This window comes from Crassostrea angulata, chromosome 2 (assembly GCF_025612915.1).
Source record: "Crassostrea angulata isolate pt1a10 chromosome 2, ASM2561291v2, whole genome shotgun sequence".
NCBI lineage: Eukaryota > Metazoa > Mollusca > Bivalvia > Ostreida > Ostreidae > Magallana > Magallana angulata.
The window spans coordinates 26,753,846-26,767,949 of NC_069112.1; the positions used below are offsets into that span (position 1 = coordinate 26,753,846).

Sequence of the window (14,104 nt, forward strand, 5' to 3'; positions counted from 1 at the left end):
TATTCAATAGATTTTAAATCGCAGAATTTTTATTTCGGCGAATATAGTGAAAATTAACTTTGTGAGTTAATTTCCTGCTATACAGTACCTGGTACTCAGACTCGCACACCAACATATTTGCATGTTTTAATTAGGATATAAAATTTCAATATGATTATCTACATTAGTGGAAGTTGTGTTGTTAATTCATTCTAGCATCCATTTTATTTTTACAATGTTTTATTGTTGTAATGCACCTATTGTTCTTTAATTTGTAGCCTATTGGAGTCATGGAGCAAAAGGATTCATGTTGGAATTTTATAGGACTGTTCAAGTAGCAAGCCTTTAAGCATTACATGTGGAATTGATATTGAATAACGAAGAAATTCTTGATTTCCATTCAAAGTCAGGAATGGTGAACATTTAAAAAGCATCTCTAGTCTCATGTTGAAGAATTCATAATGCAGTCTACAACCTGAAGAGCAATTTTTATAATTATTAGCTTCTTGCAGAAGAATTTATATTGGAGTCTGTAAATAGAAGATATTTCATATTTAGAAGATTTCATATTGGAATCTTCAGTTAGAGGATTTCATATTGGAATCTTCATTTAGAAGATTTCATATTGGAGTCTTCATTTAGAAGATTTCATATTGGAATCTTCAGTTAGAAGATTTCATATTGGAATCTTCATTTAGAAGATTTCATATTGGAGTCTTCATTTAGAAGATTTCGTATTGGAGTCTTCATATAGAAGATTTCATATTGAAGTCTTCATTTAGGAGATTTCATATTAGAGTCTTATAGAAGATTTTTTTCTTTCTTTTTTAATTTATTTAAAAAAATTTAAATTGGGAAATTCCCTGTAGGATGATTCATTTTTGAGTGAGTCAGGAGATTATTTTGGAGTCTGTCTGCAGAAATATCTTCAAAAAATTCAATTTGGAAGTTAACCAGAATATTTCATGCTGGATTTTATCTTATGTGCAACAAGTTCATCATGGAGTCTTCCGTGGGGATAACTTATGTGAGAGTGGAATCTTCAAGCTTTTGTTTAAAATACTAACACAGAGAACAGTATTCAAATCTATAACTATTTTTTTTTTCAAACTGAAAGACTCAATTTGAAATGACATTTTGTGGGTCAGTACCAAGGCCATGCTCTAGGTATGAACAGTTTCTAAGGTTGATAAAACAGGACTACCAACAGCCTCGATTGAAGTCATCTTTTCGTAAGTTCTTACAATCTTCCACTGGGTCGCATGCTGACTGACGTTTTTCATACTAATTGTTAGACCGTAATGAATAACCTAATTGTCTGCAGCTTTTCTCCATTTTACCGATTACGACAAATAGCACACGGCGGGTGTGACTGGTCAGCAGAGGATGCTTACTCCCCCTTGGCACCCGAACCTATCTCTAATTCTTTTAGAGGTCTTTGTTTGCTTTGCTCCTGTATTTTGACTTTTGATTTTGAACACTGTTTATTATCACCACATGTCATCATCAAAACTTACTTTGAAAAAAATTATCTTGTCGAAAACTCTATAGAAAATATACTTTGATTTATCACATGTTTAGCTCAATATCACTCGTGTAATAAATTTTTGATTGTACACTGTATTCTTAAACAATGTGACGTCATAATCAAACATTCAATTTGACTACTCATTTCCTAATTTTCATACCAATTTTTTACTAACTTCCAAAAAAGTGCGGGGGCCAACTCCATGATAATTCATTTTTTTATATGTAAATTTTTAAAAAATTTGTTGCTGCGAGAAAAAGTGGGGGGGCCAGTCCCCCCCTGGCCCCCCCTGATGCTACGTGCCTGGATACCATAGCAAATCATGAGATTCTATATGTATCAACTGATCTGAATATCTAGAAAAGGACTATATGTTGTATTATGCATTTCTCGTCCCCAAAATTAAAGTTCTGTGATCTTTTTAAATAAGGTGGAATATAGTTGAAATCATATTGAAAGTAAGTGTGAAAAAGGTTTTCACCACAGTGACGTCATAATGTAGAAATGACATTATGAATTAATTGCCTTATTTCTTGCAGATGACCAGAGGACATATGGTTAGGATAAAATTAAAATGCAGTTATAGAGTCCTTGAATTAATTGATTTCACAGACAAATATGCTGAATGGAGTTACTGTTAGGGCGAGTGCAGCAGGAACTTCACATTTTGCATTTATCCTTGTTGTTAAGACAACTGTATCCCATGGACTTTTCCCTAAAACAAAATCACTTGGTTGCACCAGGCTTACTGTCAGGGTCTCAATTCTCTCTTTCAGTTGCATGTCCTGCTTTATCTGTTGATTCATTTTTATCTGATTTATTTGAATTTCATGTCTATAATTGCAGAAAAGTTTGTCCTTTCTCAGGACGGGGAATGTTTTTTGGTGGCATGCTGGCAGCTGCTTACCTTTTTAATTTCTGTGCACTATAAATGTCAAAGGACTATATATGGTTTCCGCTTAAAATGGCCCCCTAAAATGAACATTGTCATTTTACTGTAATTCTTTGTTTTATTTGTACAAATATACATTTGAAGTTATCTCATAATTTTCATTTTGATTTTAGTGCCCACAATTTAAAAATATGACATCATAAAGTTAACCTTTTCCCGCCTTTTTCTCATTTTTAGCATAAAACGGCTTGATTTGAAATAGTTTTTCTTTAAGGAAACATTGAGCGATTGCTTGAACAAAAAAAATATTTTCACCAAAGATATAACTCTCCAATACTTATAAGTGACAAAAAGTTCATTGTTGTTCAAAGAATCGCTCTATATTTCTCATTCGAAAAAAGATAAGAAAAATGACCATTTTTGACTGATTTTAATTGAATTATAAAAATAGCGTCACTTCTGACGTCATATACTGCCAGTCAGTGCATATAAATCAAATAAATAGGTGAAAAACATATTTTATGTCAACTCTTTTATAAAATAACACAACAAATTAATGTACCTGAATCATTTAAAAAATAGCAAATTATGGGGGCCAAATTTGACTTATATATAGTTCTTTATGGCATTAACCAACCGAAAAACACTGAACTATTTGATAAGATACTAAAGAAAACAAAGACATGATTATGCTTTGCTGTACAACTTTTGACTACTATTTTTGTGATTGGCTTCGGCCGATCACAGTTGTGTCCATATGAGGTATCCGGCAAATTTAACTATTTGCGCACGCATTGCGCCTCGCACTATTTTATTTACTATGCAATGACCACCTTATTTAAATCTATAAATAGATGAGGATTACTATAAACGTTACTCTTATCATTTTACCCTGATAATAAAACATTTTTAGGGTTACATACATAATAATTCAAATCACTTTTTTTTTATATATGAGTAAGAATATGAGTCGGAAGTATGATTCGCCTACTAAGTGTAAAGTTCATTCTTGCCTTGCCATTTCGGAAGTCATTAAAACGGTGTTATATATATTTTACTGCATGTAGCGTATATATATTTTACTGCATGTAGCATTTATTATATTAACAGAGTTGACCAATGGTATTACATGTCGATCATTCTTGTTTATCCCCTCACGCAGCTTGTTGTGAGGGGGATATAGCATCGCTGCTGTGTGTGTATGTATGTATGTATGTGTGTCCATTTCAGCCTTTAAGCAAAATTCAAAGAAAACTCTTGCATGCATGTGTATCAAACTTCGTACACTTCATAAGCATGTTTAAAGGAAAGACCCTATTTATTTTCAAGGAATTCTGTTGTAATTTTAAAATATGTAGGACTTCCAGTTTGTGAAAGTAAACATTTCAAATCAACAACATGATATTTTGTTGGATGTAAGCCCTGTAAAGGTAAGAAGCAAACGTTTTTGAGAAATGGGGAGTTGAAAGGATGTCCAAAGTGAAAAACTGAAGCAAGCAGGAGATTAAGTTCACCCTAATTTTTTTTAATAATCGAAACAAGCAGCCGTCTAAGCCGAATTTCGGGCTACATTTAACAAATTACTTAGAGAAAAACAGGTTCATAATTCAGTAGATATGTAATAGGGTGCATTTTATGATAATTACATTCATGCATATTATTCATATTTCATCATCATCATCCTATATTCCATATTTTACATGTACATATTTAGAAACAGACTAATATCCCTATAACTCCCTGTCTTTTATGCATCTATCAAGTAATCATTACTTAATTACCTATTCTAGTGGCTTCTGATATTTTATAGCCCTAAGTCATTTCACCTGTATGGTCACTTACATACATGTGGACAAGATCAGGTGGTTTACTTAGCCAATAGTATGTTTTTATGATTTTTTCCCGCTTTAACTGAGTAGCCTTTGTGACAGACCAAGGCTAGTATTCCTAGGAGTAAGACCTAATTTCTTCAAGAGACGATTTCACTTATTTATTTATTTCATTAACATATTTGAAGCAGTCATTTATATTAAAGAGTACCATTCTCAGAGTAATCAGGATTGTGCATGAAACCTTGTTCCATAAACAGGGTTTAAATCCTTTATCCGAATAAATGAAGAACCCTTAAAGTGGACTTGTTTAATTCTTGGGACAACCCACTATCACAGATACTTTGACAACTATTGTCAACATGATTAACCGGGAATTCATTTCATGTTAATTGCTGAAGATATGTTACTCTTTTTTAAGAATATTGGGGTTAAAACTATGACATGTTAACTTGAGTTTTCTCATAGAGCAGACTATGAATCGCCAGATCTTCGCTACGTTTCCTTTTCAATATGAAACTTCAATTTGCCTACACTAATTGTCTACATGCGTAATGTATGTCACTGGATAAAGAGAATTTATTAAACTAAATTACTAATGTTTAACACATGTGTGGTGTGTTTTCCCTAGTAACGGTAGGAATTGTACAACTAAGTAAATGCACCCATCCCCCATGGATACACAGAGCGTGCATGAGGATAGGAATAAACAAAATATTTTAATTCAAAATGGTTTTCAAGAAGTTAAATATTTGGTCTCTTCAATTACATGTTTATTTCTGAATAATGCATTTCCCCGCACAATATTTTCATTTCGCGAGGGGATGCTCCGCTTTGTAGTGCCCTTGTTAAGCTTAAAATAATAGTGATTGTTAAAGCATTGTAGCGAAAGAGATTCCAAGCGTTGATGCTCAAAGTTAAAACATGTACCAGGTATTTTATAAGTGATGATATATGCGCCAGCAGCTAGGGCACAGCATTTTTGAAATTTATGCACCATTATTTAATTGAATGCAACAATGGCAAAGAGTGCATGGTTATCCCAATCATTGCTTAAAGGTCTTGCGCAAGGAAATAGCCAATTAAACTTAAATTAACTTAGTCATTTGTAGTTCAATATATATAGAGACAATTTCTTTTCTTTCTTCCATATTTGGCACCTTTTTTTAAGGCCTACAGTATTGAAATTGGACTGAGTGGAACTGAATTAAGGTATACCTCACTCACCTTGGCTTCTACTTTTTAAGACACTACATCAAAGATGGCAACTTAAATGGTTTGTTAAACTTTTTACCGGTATATTGTTCATTTGGATTGTAAATTGTCATAGCTCAGTGGTTAAATTATTGGGCTTCTGAACCGCAGATCATGAGTTCGAATCCACCTGAAGCTTTTGTTAATGTTTACTGAATTAAATTTTTGAAATAATTTTTCAACCAAAATTGCACATTTGTTTGTCTATTTGACTTTAATACTTCCTAACTATTATCATATCTTTCATAATCAAGTAATTTTCTGCGGATTTGAGGAAATATTTAAAGGTGTAGTTAGCTACCTTAAATGGAATTAAATGGAACTATTTTTAGATGTGCATGATGCAACTTCTTGGATGGTGTTGAGTTTGTTTGTCAGCATGTGAAACCCACATGTATTTGGGGGTAGGTATGTTTACTATTTTTCTTAAAAGCTGCATAAGTGTTAGTTTTCCGATCCCAAATTTTTCTTTAAGCACTCAACAATGATTTCTCTTTCATTAATAATATACTGAGAGTATAAGTAATCAATTAAAGGGGCAACGAAAGATATTAATATGATTTGTAGAACTTGTTTATCAATCATTGTAAAATAAAAAAGGTTCAGTCAGTTTAAAGGGGCATCGTCACGATTTTGGTCAAAAATTATTTTTCCAATTTTAAGGTCAAACGACACGTTCCTCGAGAATTTTTTATGTATCTCCTCGTAATAAAGAGTTCCAATAGAAAATATTAATTTAATAATTACTTTAAAAATGATCAAAATTTACTTGGAATCGGTAATACGTCTAGATGGTTGAGTGGTTTGAACCGTGGTCGCTCACTTTTAGAAGCGTATAAGTTCAAGAGGTCCTGAGTTCAAAGCCCTGCCCAGGTGGAGATATAGTTCTAATATAGTGAATTTCACTGTGCTGTAGATGTATTTATTTTTATATCAGCAGTTCAAGGGTTTTTTCAAGAAGATTATATACTAGGAAATTGCATACTCTAGTATTTTGCAGAAATGCCTGGTAAGGTACCCTAATTTTTTGCAAGAAAGCTTGTCAAAGTAGTAGTAAACCATTAACAAATTCCTGGAAAAAGTTATCTAAAATTGAGGAACGTATGTGTTGTCTGACCTTAATGTTTACAATGCTTCAGTAAGGCATTTTTAATAGTCGGCCAAAATTTGATCATATAGTGATCGTCTGGATTGGCAATCGTTCAGATTTTTCTTATGCACCGCCTTCTAAATGCGCATAAGAAATGGGTTCCCTAAAGTATTAAAAGTATTACAAGATGTTTATTCCATTTATTCAACTAAATTATTATAATTAGGGACACACTGATGATGTGTTGTATTATTAGAGGAACATGTAAATTGCAAGAACATGTTTCCAATCCTTTTGTGTAACTTATACAATTAAATATGTTCAATTCCATGTGTTGTAACCTCGTATTCAAAGTATGAACCTGTGAAAATTGTTTTCAGACTGTTTTAAGCAGAAAGAAAATAATTTATTTTTGAATATTGAAATTTCTTCAATTTTTGTAACCGTTATGAGTTATTGTATTACAAATGCATCAATACCTATTTTATAAGGAAATACACGAGTTTTTATTAAAAAGCAGCACAAAATATTACTCATTTACATTTTTATTCTAATATGATTTGAATTTTTTTATGTACGACTATTAGTACAGAAATTCTAATTAACGATATCAATAAAAGAAAATGTTAGCTCGACGCCTTTGTTGTCGTTCTGTCTTTGAGTGTCAAAGAAGTGATGCAGGTCTTTGTGGTTTTCAATTACATGCCCTTGCTTTCCAGATGCACCAGAAGCAGCAGCACTGTCTCTATCACTGGTGAAATGGGAAATGATAAGTGGACGACCAATACTATGAAGCTCATTAATGCATTCCGCAGCCCATCTCTTTTCGTCTCCAATGGTGGTGTCTAGAGGAATTGTTGCAGTGCAGTCTTCATGTCTTGGGCAGGTAACTTCCTTTTCCTTGGCTCTAAGATGAATGCCTTTCCTGCACAGCTGTTTATTGCCACAAAACGCTGCCACAACATTTTTTCTTCTTGGTAACATTTCTCTAAAAATTGAAGTAGAAGGAAGAAATAAAAAAGGAGAAGGGGTCTGGGGGGTTTAGCTTATAGCTAGATTGTGTTTGAAATGCAATAATAGCAGGTTAATTACGTCATTTTAGGTGGGGGAATTCCCCGCCCTCGGGTCTTAGAAACAACCCTGGAGTCACTTGTGTGGCAGCATATATGATGCTGTTTTTCTGATGGCACTGAAGAGGACTTTGATATGCTGGGCATATCCTTCTGCTCTTATAGATGCATTGGCAAGTCCACATTTTTTGTTAAGGTCTTGAATGTCCTGCCTTATTCTTTCCAGGGTTTTTTTGTTCACATTAGTGATGATTTTGCCTACTTTGTTGCAGGAATGTTGATGCTGGTTCGATGTTTGCACAAAGAAGCATACCACGCATACCCTAAAAAAATTGCTACGAGGTAGTTAATATATTCAGTAGCATAAAATAATTTTCAATGAAATATTATATTTATAAGCCATATATTTACAACTTTTATATCTAAAATTATACCATACAATCGTTTAATTGAAACATTGATTAGATTTTGATAAATGTGGTCTCGAGTTCTCTAACGACTAATAATTCTTCATGTTGTTTGTTTTTTTAGGCAGTTGCAGTGAGTTTTTTTTCACTATCCCAAATGAAAAGAGGAATAGTTTGAAGACATTTATAGAATTCATGATGTTTTATAAAGTGGTCCCAAGCATATTGATTAAAAAACTACGATGCACATTTCCAGGTTTTGGTTCTCAACAAATAACTGGACAACTTATTGTGTGTGTTACCGTGATATGATTCCCAACAGACAAATCATGTGTGTTACCATGATATGATTCCAGATTGATTACTTACTTACCATGCTATAATACCTGACAGGACTGGACAACTTAATGTGTCTCGTACTGTACTATGATTCCGAACAAATTGATGGACAACATACTACAATTGTGAGAATGTTAGATTTTTTTATACCCCGCAAACGAAGTTTAGGGGGGTACAACTTTGTCCCCCCTAAAGAATTTTTTACTACTGCATGGAACAGTCTGAAAATTTGTATATATGTTGATCACCATCTGAAGTTGTGCACCTGGAATTTTTTTAAGATCAGACAAGATTTAATGATTTTATGACAGTTTTCATTTTCCTTATTCTATAAATTGTACACTGATGTTGAAAAGTAAGGAAAATAATCCTTACAGATTTTATTAATTAATTAATAGTATTAAAACACTCTAAAATATATTTATATAAATACATTCAGATGGAGGTTTTTTGTCTTTATGTCTTAACTAAATTTATTTTTTATAAGTATTCTATCAATGCAAAATTTTTGTTTGCCAATGCTTAGGAGCTAATAAGAACATCAAAGACAAGTGTGGCTGAATTCATTTGTCCCAAGGCAGCCATTATCTGAGCCATGGCTTAGATGGAGCATTTGTTTAGGGAAAATTGATAATCTGTAAAATGAAGAGTGGTTTTGGGGCTATTTTAAAAACTGGTTCATGTAAACCAAAAGTTTCTATCATTATAAGGAAATGAAAAACATCATTATTAATAAAGAAGTTAACTATTTTTAGAAGTTGTTTAAATTTATTAGTTAAGTAAATTGATGATAGGGCAATGATTTAAATGAAATTCAAAATTACTATTATGATAATAGTGTTTTGGCAGTTTTAAAATTGTTTGTAATATTAAATTTTCTTTTTTACATATTTTTACATAGTATGGTAATTATGGTAATGTTTGGGGAGTTTATTAAATTTAACAAGCTCATCAAAGAAAACATGTAATATAGTCACCGGGAATGAAATTCACTTCGCTGTAAGCATCAATTCATTAAAAACGTGTTCACTATAACCGTGTTTTACTGTAAATAAAAAAAATATCATCAGATCCATAAATTTGTAAATGTATTACTGTTATGCATTTACAGTGAAATTCGGACAATTTTGATTTTTCTCTGTTAACTTTTTTTTTTTTACAATTCTAGAATTTTTTTTATTTGTATGTGTTCCTAACCTTTATTATTCAATTCAATTATTTGTCCCATTTGAAATTAGCCATGCGGGGGTATTTGTCCCATTAGGACAGTTCTAGTTAAGCTTAGAATTCCATTGTATTACCTTGATAAAAAAGTTTTTGCTCACCTGAACCAGAGGCTCAAGTGAGCTTTTCTGATTAAAATTTGTCCATTGTCTGTCGTTGTTGGCTGTTTCTATAAAGCTATGAATTAACTATAGGTTTCCATAAGAAATAGAGGGAATAATACTTGGTTGATGTAAATATTTAAGAATAATCAGAAATTTGTTGGGATTATGTAGAAATTTTATTCTCATAATCAATTTGTCCAGAAAAGCTGAATTTTGTGTGGAAGCATCCTCAGATGGTGCATATTAATGTTCAAATCATGATCCCAGGGGGTAGGATGGGGCCATAATGGAGAAGGGGGGTTCAAATTCTGACAAAGGAATTTATAGTGAAACATCTTTAAGAATCTTCTTCTCTAAAACCTATTGGCCAGAAAAGCTTTAACCGACGTGAAAGCATCCTCAAGTAGTGTATATTCAAGTCTATTCAAATCATGATCCCCAGGGTAAGGTATGGGCCAAAATGCATGATTAATATTAAGAGAATAATTATTTGGAATCTTTATCTTTTAAAGGGCCTCAATATTAAATGTTAAATTTTTAAAAAGGTGGGGAAAATTTTAAGCTATACATATTTTGCTTACAAAATATTTTGAAAGATGTTTTATATTTTACTTAACTGTATATCAGTTGGCCATTGTTGCTCAGGTGAGTGATGTGGCCCTTAGGCCTCTTGTTCTTAAATGGAATTTGCATTTCGGATTCTTTTTATAATTTCTGTTATGAAAACTTTTTGTACATCATGAAAAATACAATAAAATGCTGTGTTTTTTATTTGTTTTCATTATAGTTTCAAATTATGGTCATTATTCTCCATGACAAAGAAGGGAAAGTTAAGGGTTGAATCATTTCAACTAATAAGTACCATTTACAATCTGTAGTTGTTTTGTTAACCAGCTTCTTAAAAGAAAGGTTAAAATATATGCTAACATGATCATTCACTTTGGTTTTTTAGATGAAAATAACAATGTTAGACCCTCCTTAAAATATATAAATTTAGGAAGCATTGTAAAGTTGACCAATGAATTTGCACCCCCACAGGCATGTTTTCACATATTTATACCCCAGCAAAAAATTTGACTGTCTGTCCGACTGTTCAATTGTGTCATATCTTTCATACGGAGAAACAATGGAAGTTCCCACTTCACACAATTATTGCTTATGACCTAAGATCTTGACCCAAGGTCATTTGTGCAAGTTCAAGGTTACTTAAAGAAAAATTACTTATTCCTGTCTGGTCTATATCTTTCTTATGGAGAAACACTGGAAGTCATTGGTTCACATAATGATTGCTTATGATCTGAGGGTGTACATGTTCAAGGGGAAAAAATTGCATAATTCCTGTGAAGGCCAATATCTTCCCGGGTTGTGATGGATAATGATTACAAGCTACAAACTAGACACAAAGATTCCCTGTGACCTGGAAATATGTCCAGACCTTAGTTCAATTTTGCAAGTAGCTTTAAGGTCACTGGAAGAAAAATGGTGCTTTCAATGAGGTACTCAACTTATCTGGTTCTGCACATAAATAAAAATTTCTAAATTAGGCCTACTTAAAGATATGAATTTCTAGCATGTATTTAACTTGAAAATGAAAAAAAAATAGCTTCTGTGCCATCTGCACATGGTGGATAGTCATCGAAACTATTAACTGGTGGCATTTGATTTCCCTCCTTTTTAAATTCGAAACACCTCTGAAGTAATCTGAAGTAAAATTCAAAGTTTGATAACTCATTTGTTTATCATAAAAAATTCTGCATGGCGGACAAATTAAAGTTACTTCGGTTTAATAAAATATCTATTTACTGACTATTCAGACGATAGCAAGTTTATTGTCCCCCTCTACAGCAATTATTTCACGAGGCGAAAATAGTTGCTGTCTTGGGGGACAATAAACTTGCTATCGTCCTCATAGCATTATGATGTCATTCTAAGAGTTATGACTTCAAGTTTCGTAATAAAATTGAAACTTGACATATTATTGTTATAAAAGCTTTATTTTAATTGTTTTATTTACTTTTTATCATTAAAACAAAGGCAGTCGGTAAGATATAATCATTATATGGTTTGTAGTTGACCTAATATAGTGTATCCATGTTCCGTAAATTCCATATGGGGGCTCCAGCTCCACTCTTGGCCCATATGGAACTTGCTGATTATGTATAAACTATATTAGGTTAACTTTACACCTGTGGAGTGTGTGCTATCAACAATTGATCAAGATTAAATAATCCAAGCAAATAAGATTAAGGTGGTATTGGCCAGACACTTCAATATTGTGACGTTACAATACTGATGTGTTCATGCTTACTTTCAAAATTGATGATGAAATTCAGTTTAATTTTAAATCTTTTTTTTTTTGCTTCATAGATATTTTACCGAACAGCATCAGTTGCGAATCTGTACATCATGAGTACGAATCCAGCTGGGTCTTGAAGAATTTTTACCTTTCCAATATCTTTTTCGACAAATAGTGTAAAATTGAAAATTTCTAAACCGTTGAAAATATTTTGATTATTATGTACTTTAATCCACATTTAAATACCGTCGGGTGACCAAGTTGACATTTGATTGGTACAAAAATAAATCCAAATGCATGACATTCCTTAAGAAATAGAGTGTTAAAATTTCAAGCATCTGCGAGAAATAGTTGCTGAGAAATCTTTAATGAAAATTTGTTAAAAATTTATGCTAAAAATAAACAAAGTTGTTTTTAAAAAGAAGTTGATGTCCGATTGGTACAAGAAAAGACCATATGAAATGGCATGTCTAAACAAAGAGTGTGTTAAAATTTCGAACATCTGCAATGAGTAGTTGCTGAGGAAAATGCAACAAAAAAATTTCATACAGACAGAAGGATGGACAGACAGACAGGTAGACAGACATACATACAAGGGTAAAACAGTATACCCCCTTCTTCTTTGGAGCAGGGCTATAATTATTGTGAAGTTAGTTAATTGCCTTAATCATTCATTTCCAATAAACCAGCTATAGATAGCAAAAATGAAAGCAAGGTGGTGGACATGCTCTGGCTGATCCAAATCAGAGGGAGTTTGCATCAAAATATATACTTGCAATAAAATAATATTAATAATAATGAGCCATTTCGTTTCTGGAATGCATGATTTTAGTTTCTCTCCAGAACGATTCTGCAAGAAAGCGGATTGACTAATTAACATCATTGCAGATAGCAATGGAAAATACCTTGGATGGGACAATTAATCTTGATTAAATACAAATAAATAGCATGTACTTGTGTTTATATATATAGATAACGTATACATTTTTATACCACTGATAGAAAAATAGAAATCAGTAAAAAAAAAATGTGATGTTTGATTGGAGAGCAGTCGTCGCTAAAATTGCCTTGATATCTAGTGTACCTGTGTTATCTCCTACAGCATGAATAAAATATTTGCAACATACCAATATTCAAGTTCAATTTGAATGTTTACATATTAATCTTCAAATTTGAACAAATATCTCACGGATTTAACCATAAAAACATCAAGGGTGGAGAAACTTTAATTGTGCTAGCAATTCTGAGAAAAAGTATACCACAAATTGCCAATTCCATTTAATAGGTTTAAGAAAAATATGGCCATTTAAGTGAACCCACCATTTCCCAGGTTTATAGGGCTCTCCTTAAGTAAACATCTTTATCTGACCTTTTAGAGGTTAATTGTTGTTCATGCAGCCTCATTTAATATTGTAATGAAAATTCCTTTGATATGTAAATAGGGCAACCAGGGTCAATCAAAGATATTCAATCATAAGCTATTCCTTCGGTGTGGTAATGGTCTCAAACATTTTGATGACCCTGCAATGAGTCAGCAGACTTGACGAAGGGTATAAATAGGAAGCGCGTCTGCGCATAGTTGTTAGTCTGCTGGTAGACGCAGAGGAGAGAAGACTTCATTCAGAGAGCAAAGTTACAGCGATAATCGTAGGTACGGTTTATGTTTCATTTGAGGGACCCCAAAATACTGCAGGTGGACCATTTGAAACATTAGAGTATATCATATAGTCCAGGAGTATAGACTCAGAAATAAATAAGTTCGGACTAGGTTCAGAACAGGGTCTAAACGGTGGTTTGAAACAGTGGTTTCAGACCAAGTGTTGTACAAGGATAGCTGAAGGAAAATTATACATTACAAATTGGAATCATTGTTTTTGATTTAATTTGATGAAAAGTGTTTAAGAGTTGATTTTACTCCAATCAATTAGAAACGTAGGAAACATTAAGGGAAAATTATTATCCATGGTTTGAACCCACATTACACGTTACAATATGAATTTTAACCCTATTCAAATTACGTACTACATACATCTACATCATGATATTATCATGATAAAAGCATCATATCACTTAGAAATACATTTACATGTAT

At 32.5% G+C, this 14,104-nt stretch overlaps 2 protein-coding genes and 1 long non-coding RNA gene across 3 annotated transcripts in view; 2 read left to right on the forward strand and 1 right to left on the reverse strand.

Annotated features, from left to right (window-relative positions):
- LOC128174094 (uncharacterized) overlaps nt 1–7,421 on the forward strand; it is a 197,451-nt gene extending 190,030 nt beyond the window's left edge. Inside the window, exons 30-32 of the mRNA XM_052839729.1 lie at nt 258–5,504; nt 5,815–5,886; nt 7,292–7,421. The gene's annotated coding sequence lies outside the window, so the exon portion shown is untranslated. The remainder of the gene's footprint in view (nt 1–257; nt 5,505–5,814; nt 5,887–7,291) is intronic.
- LOC128172327 (uncharacterized) lies at nt 5,910–7,795 on the reverse strand. Its single transcript, XM_052838118.1, has 2 exons — nt 7,665–7,795; nt 5,910–7,560 (listed from the first exon to the last, which is right to left on the reverse strand). The coding sequence occupies exons 1-2, from the start codon at nt 7,787–7,789 to the stop codon at nt 7,170–7,172; spliced, it is 516 nt and encodes a 171-aa protein (XP_052694078.1). The 5' UTR covers nt 7,790–7,795; the 3' UTR covers nt 5,910–7,169.
- Nucleotides 7,796–7,913: 118 nt separating this feature from the next.
- On the forward strand, nt 7,914–10,485 carry LOC128172328 (uncharacterized). The gene is made up of 2 exons (XR_008242249.1): nt 7,914–7,984; nt 8,174–10,485. It is a non-coding gene; the product is annotated as an uncharacterized LOC128172328 (long non-coding RNA).
- The last annotated feature ends 3,619 nt before the right edge of the window (nt 10,486–14,104 follow it).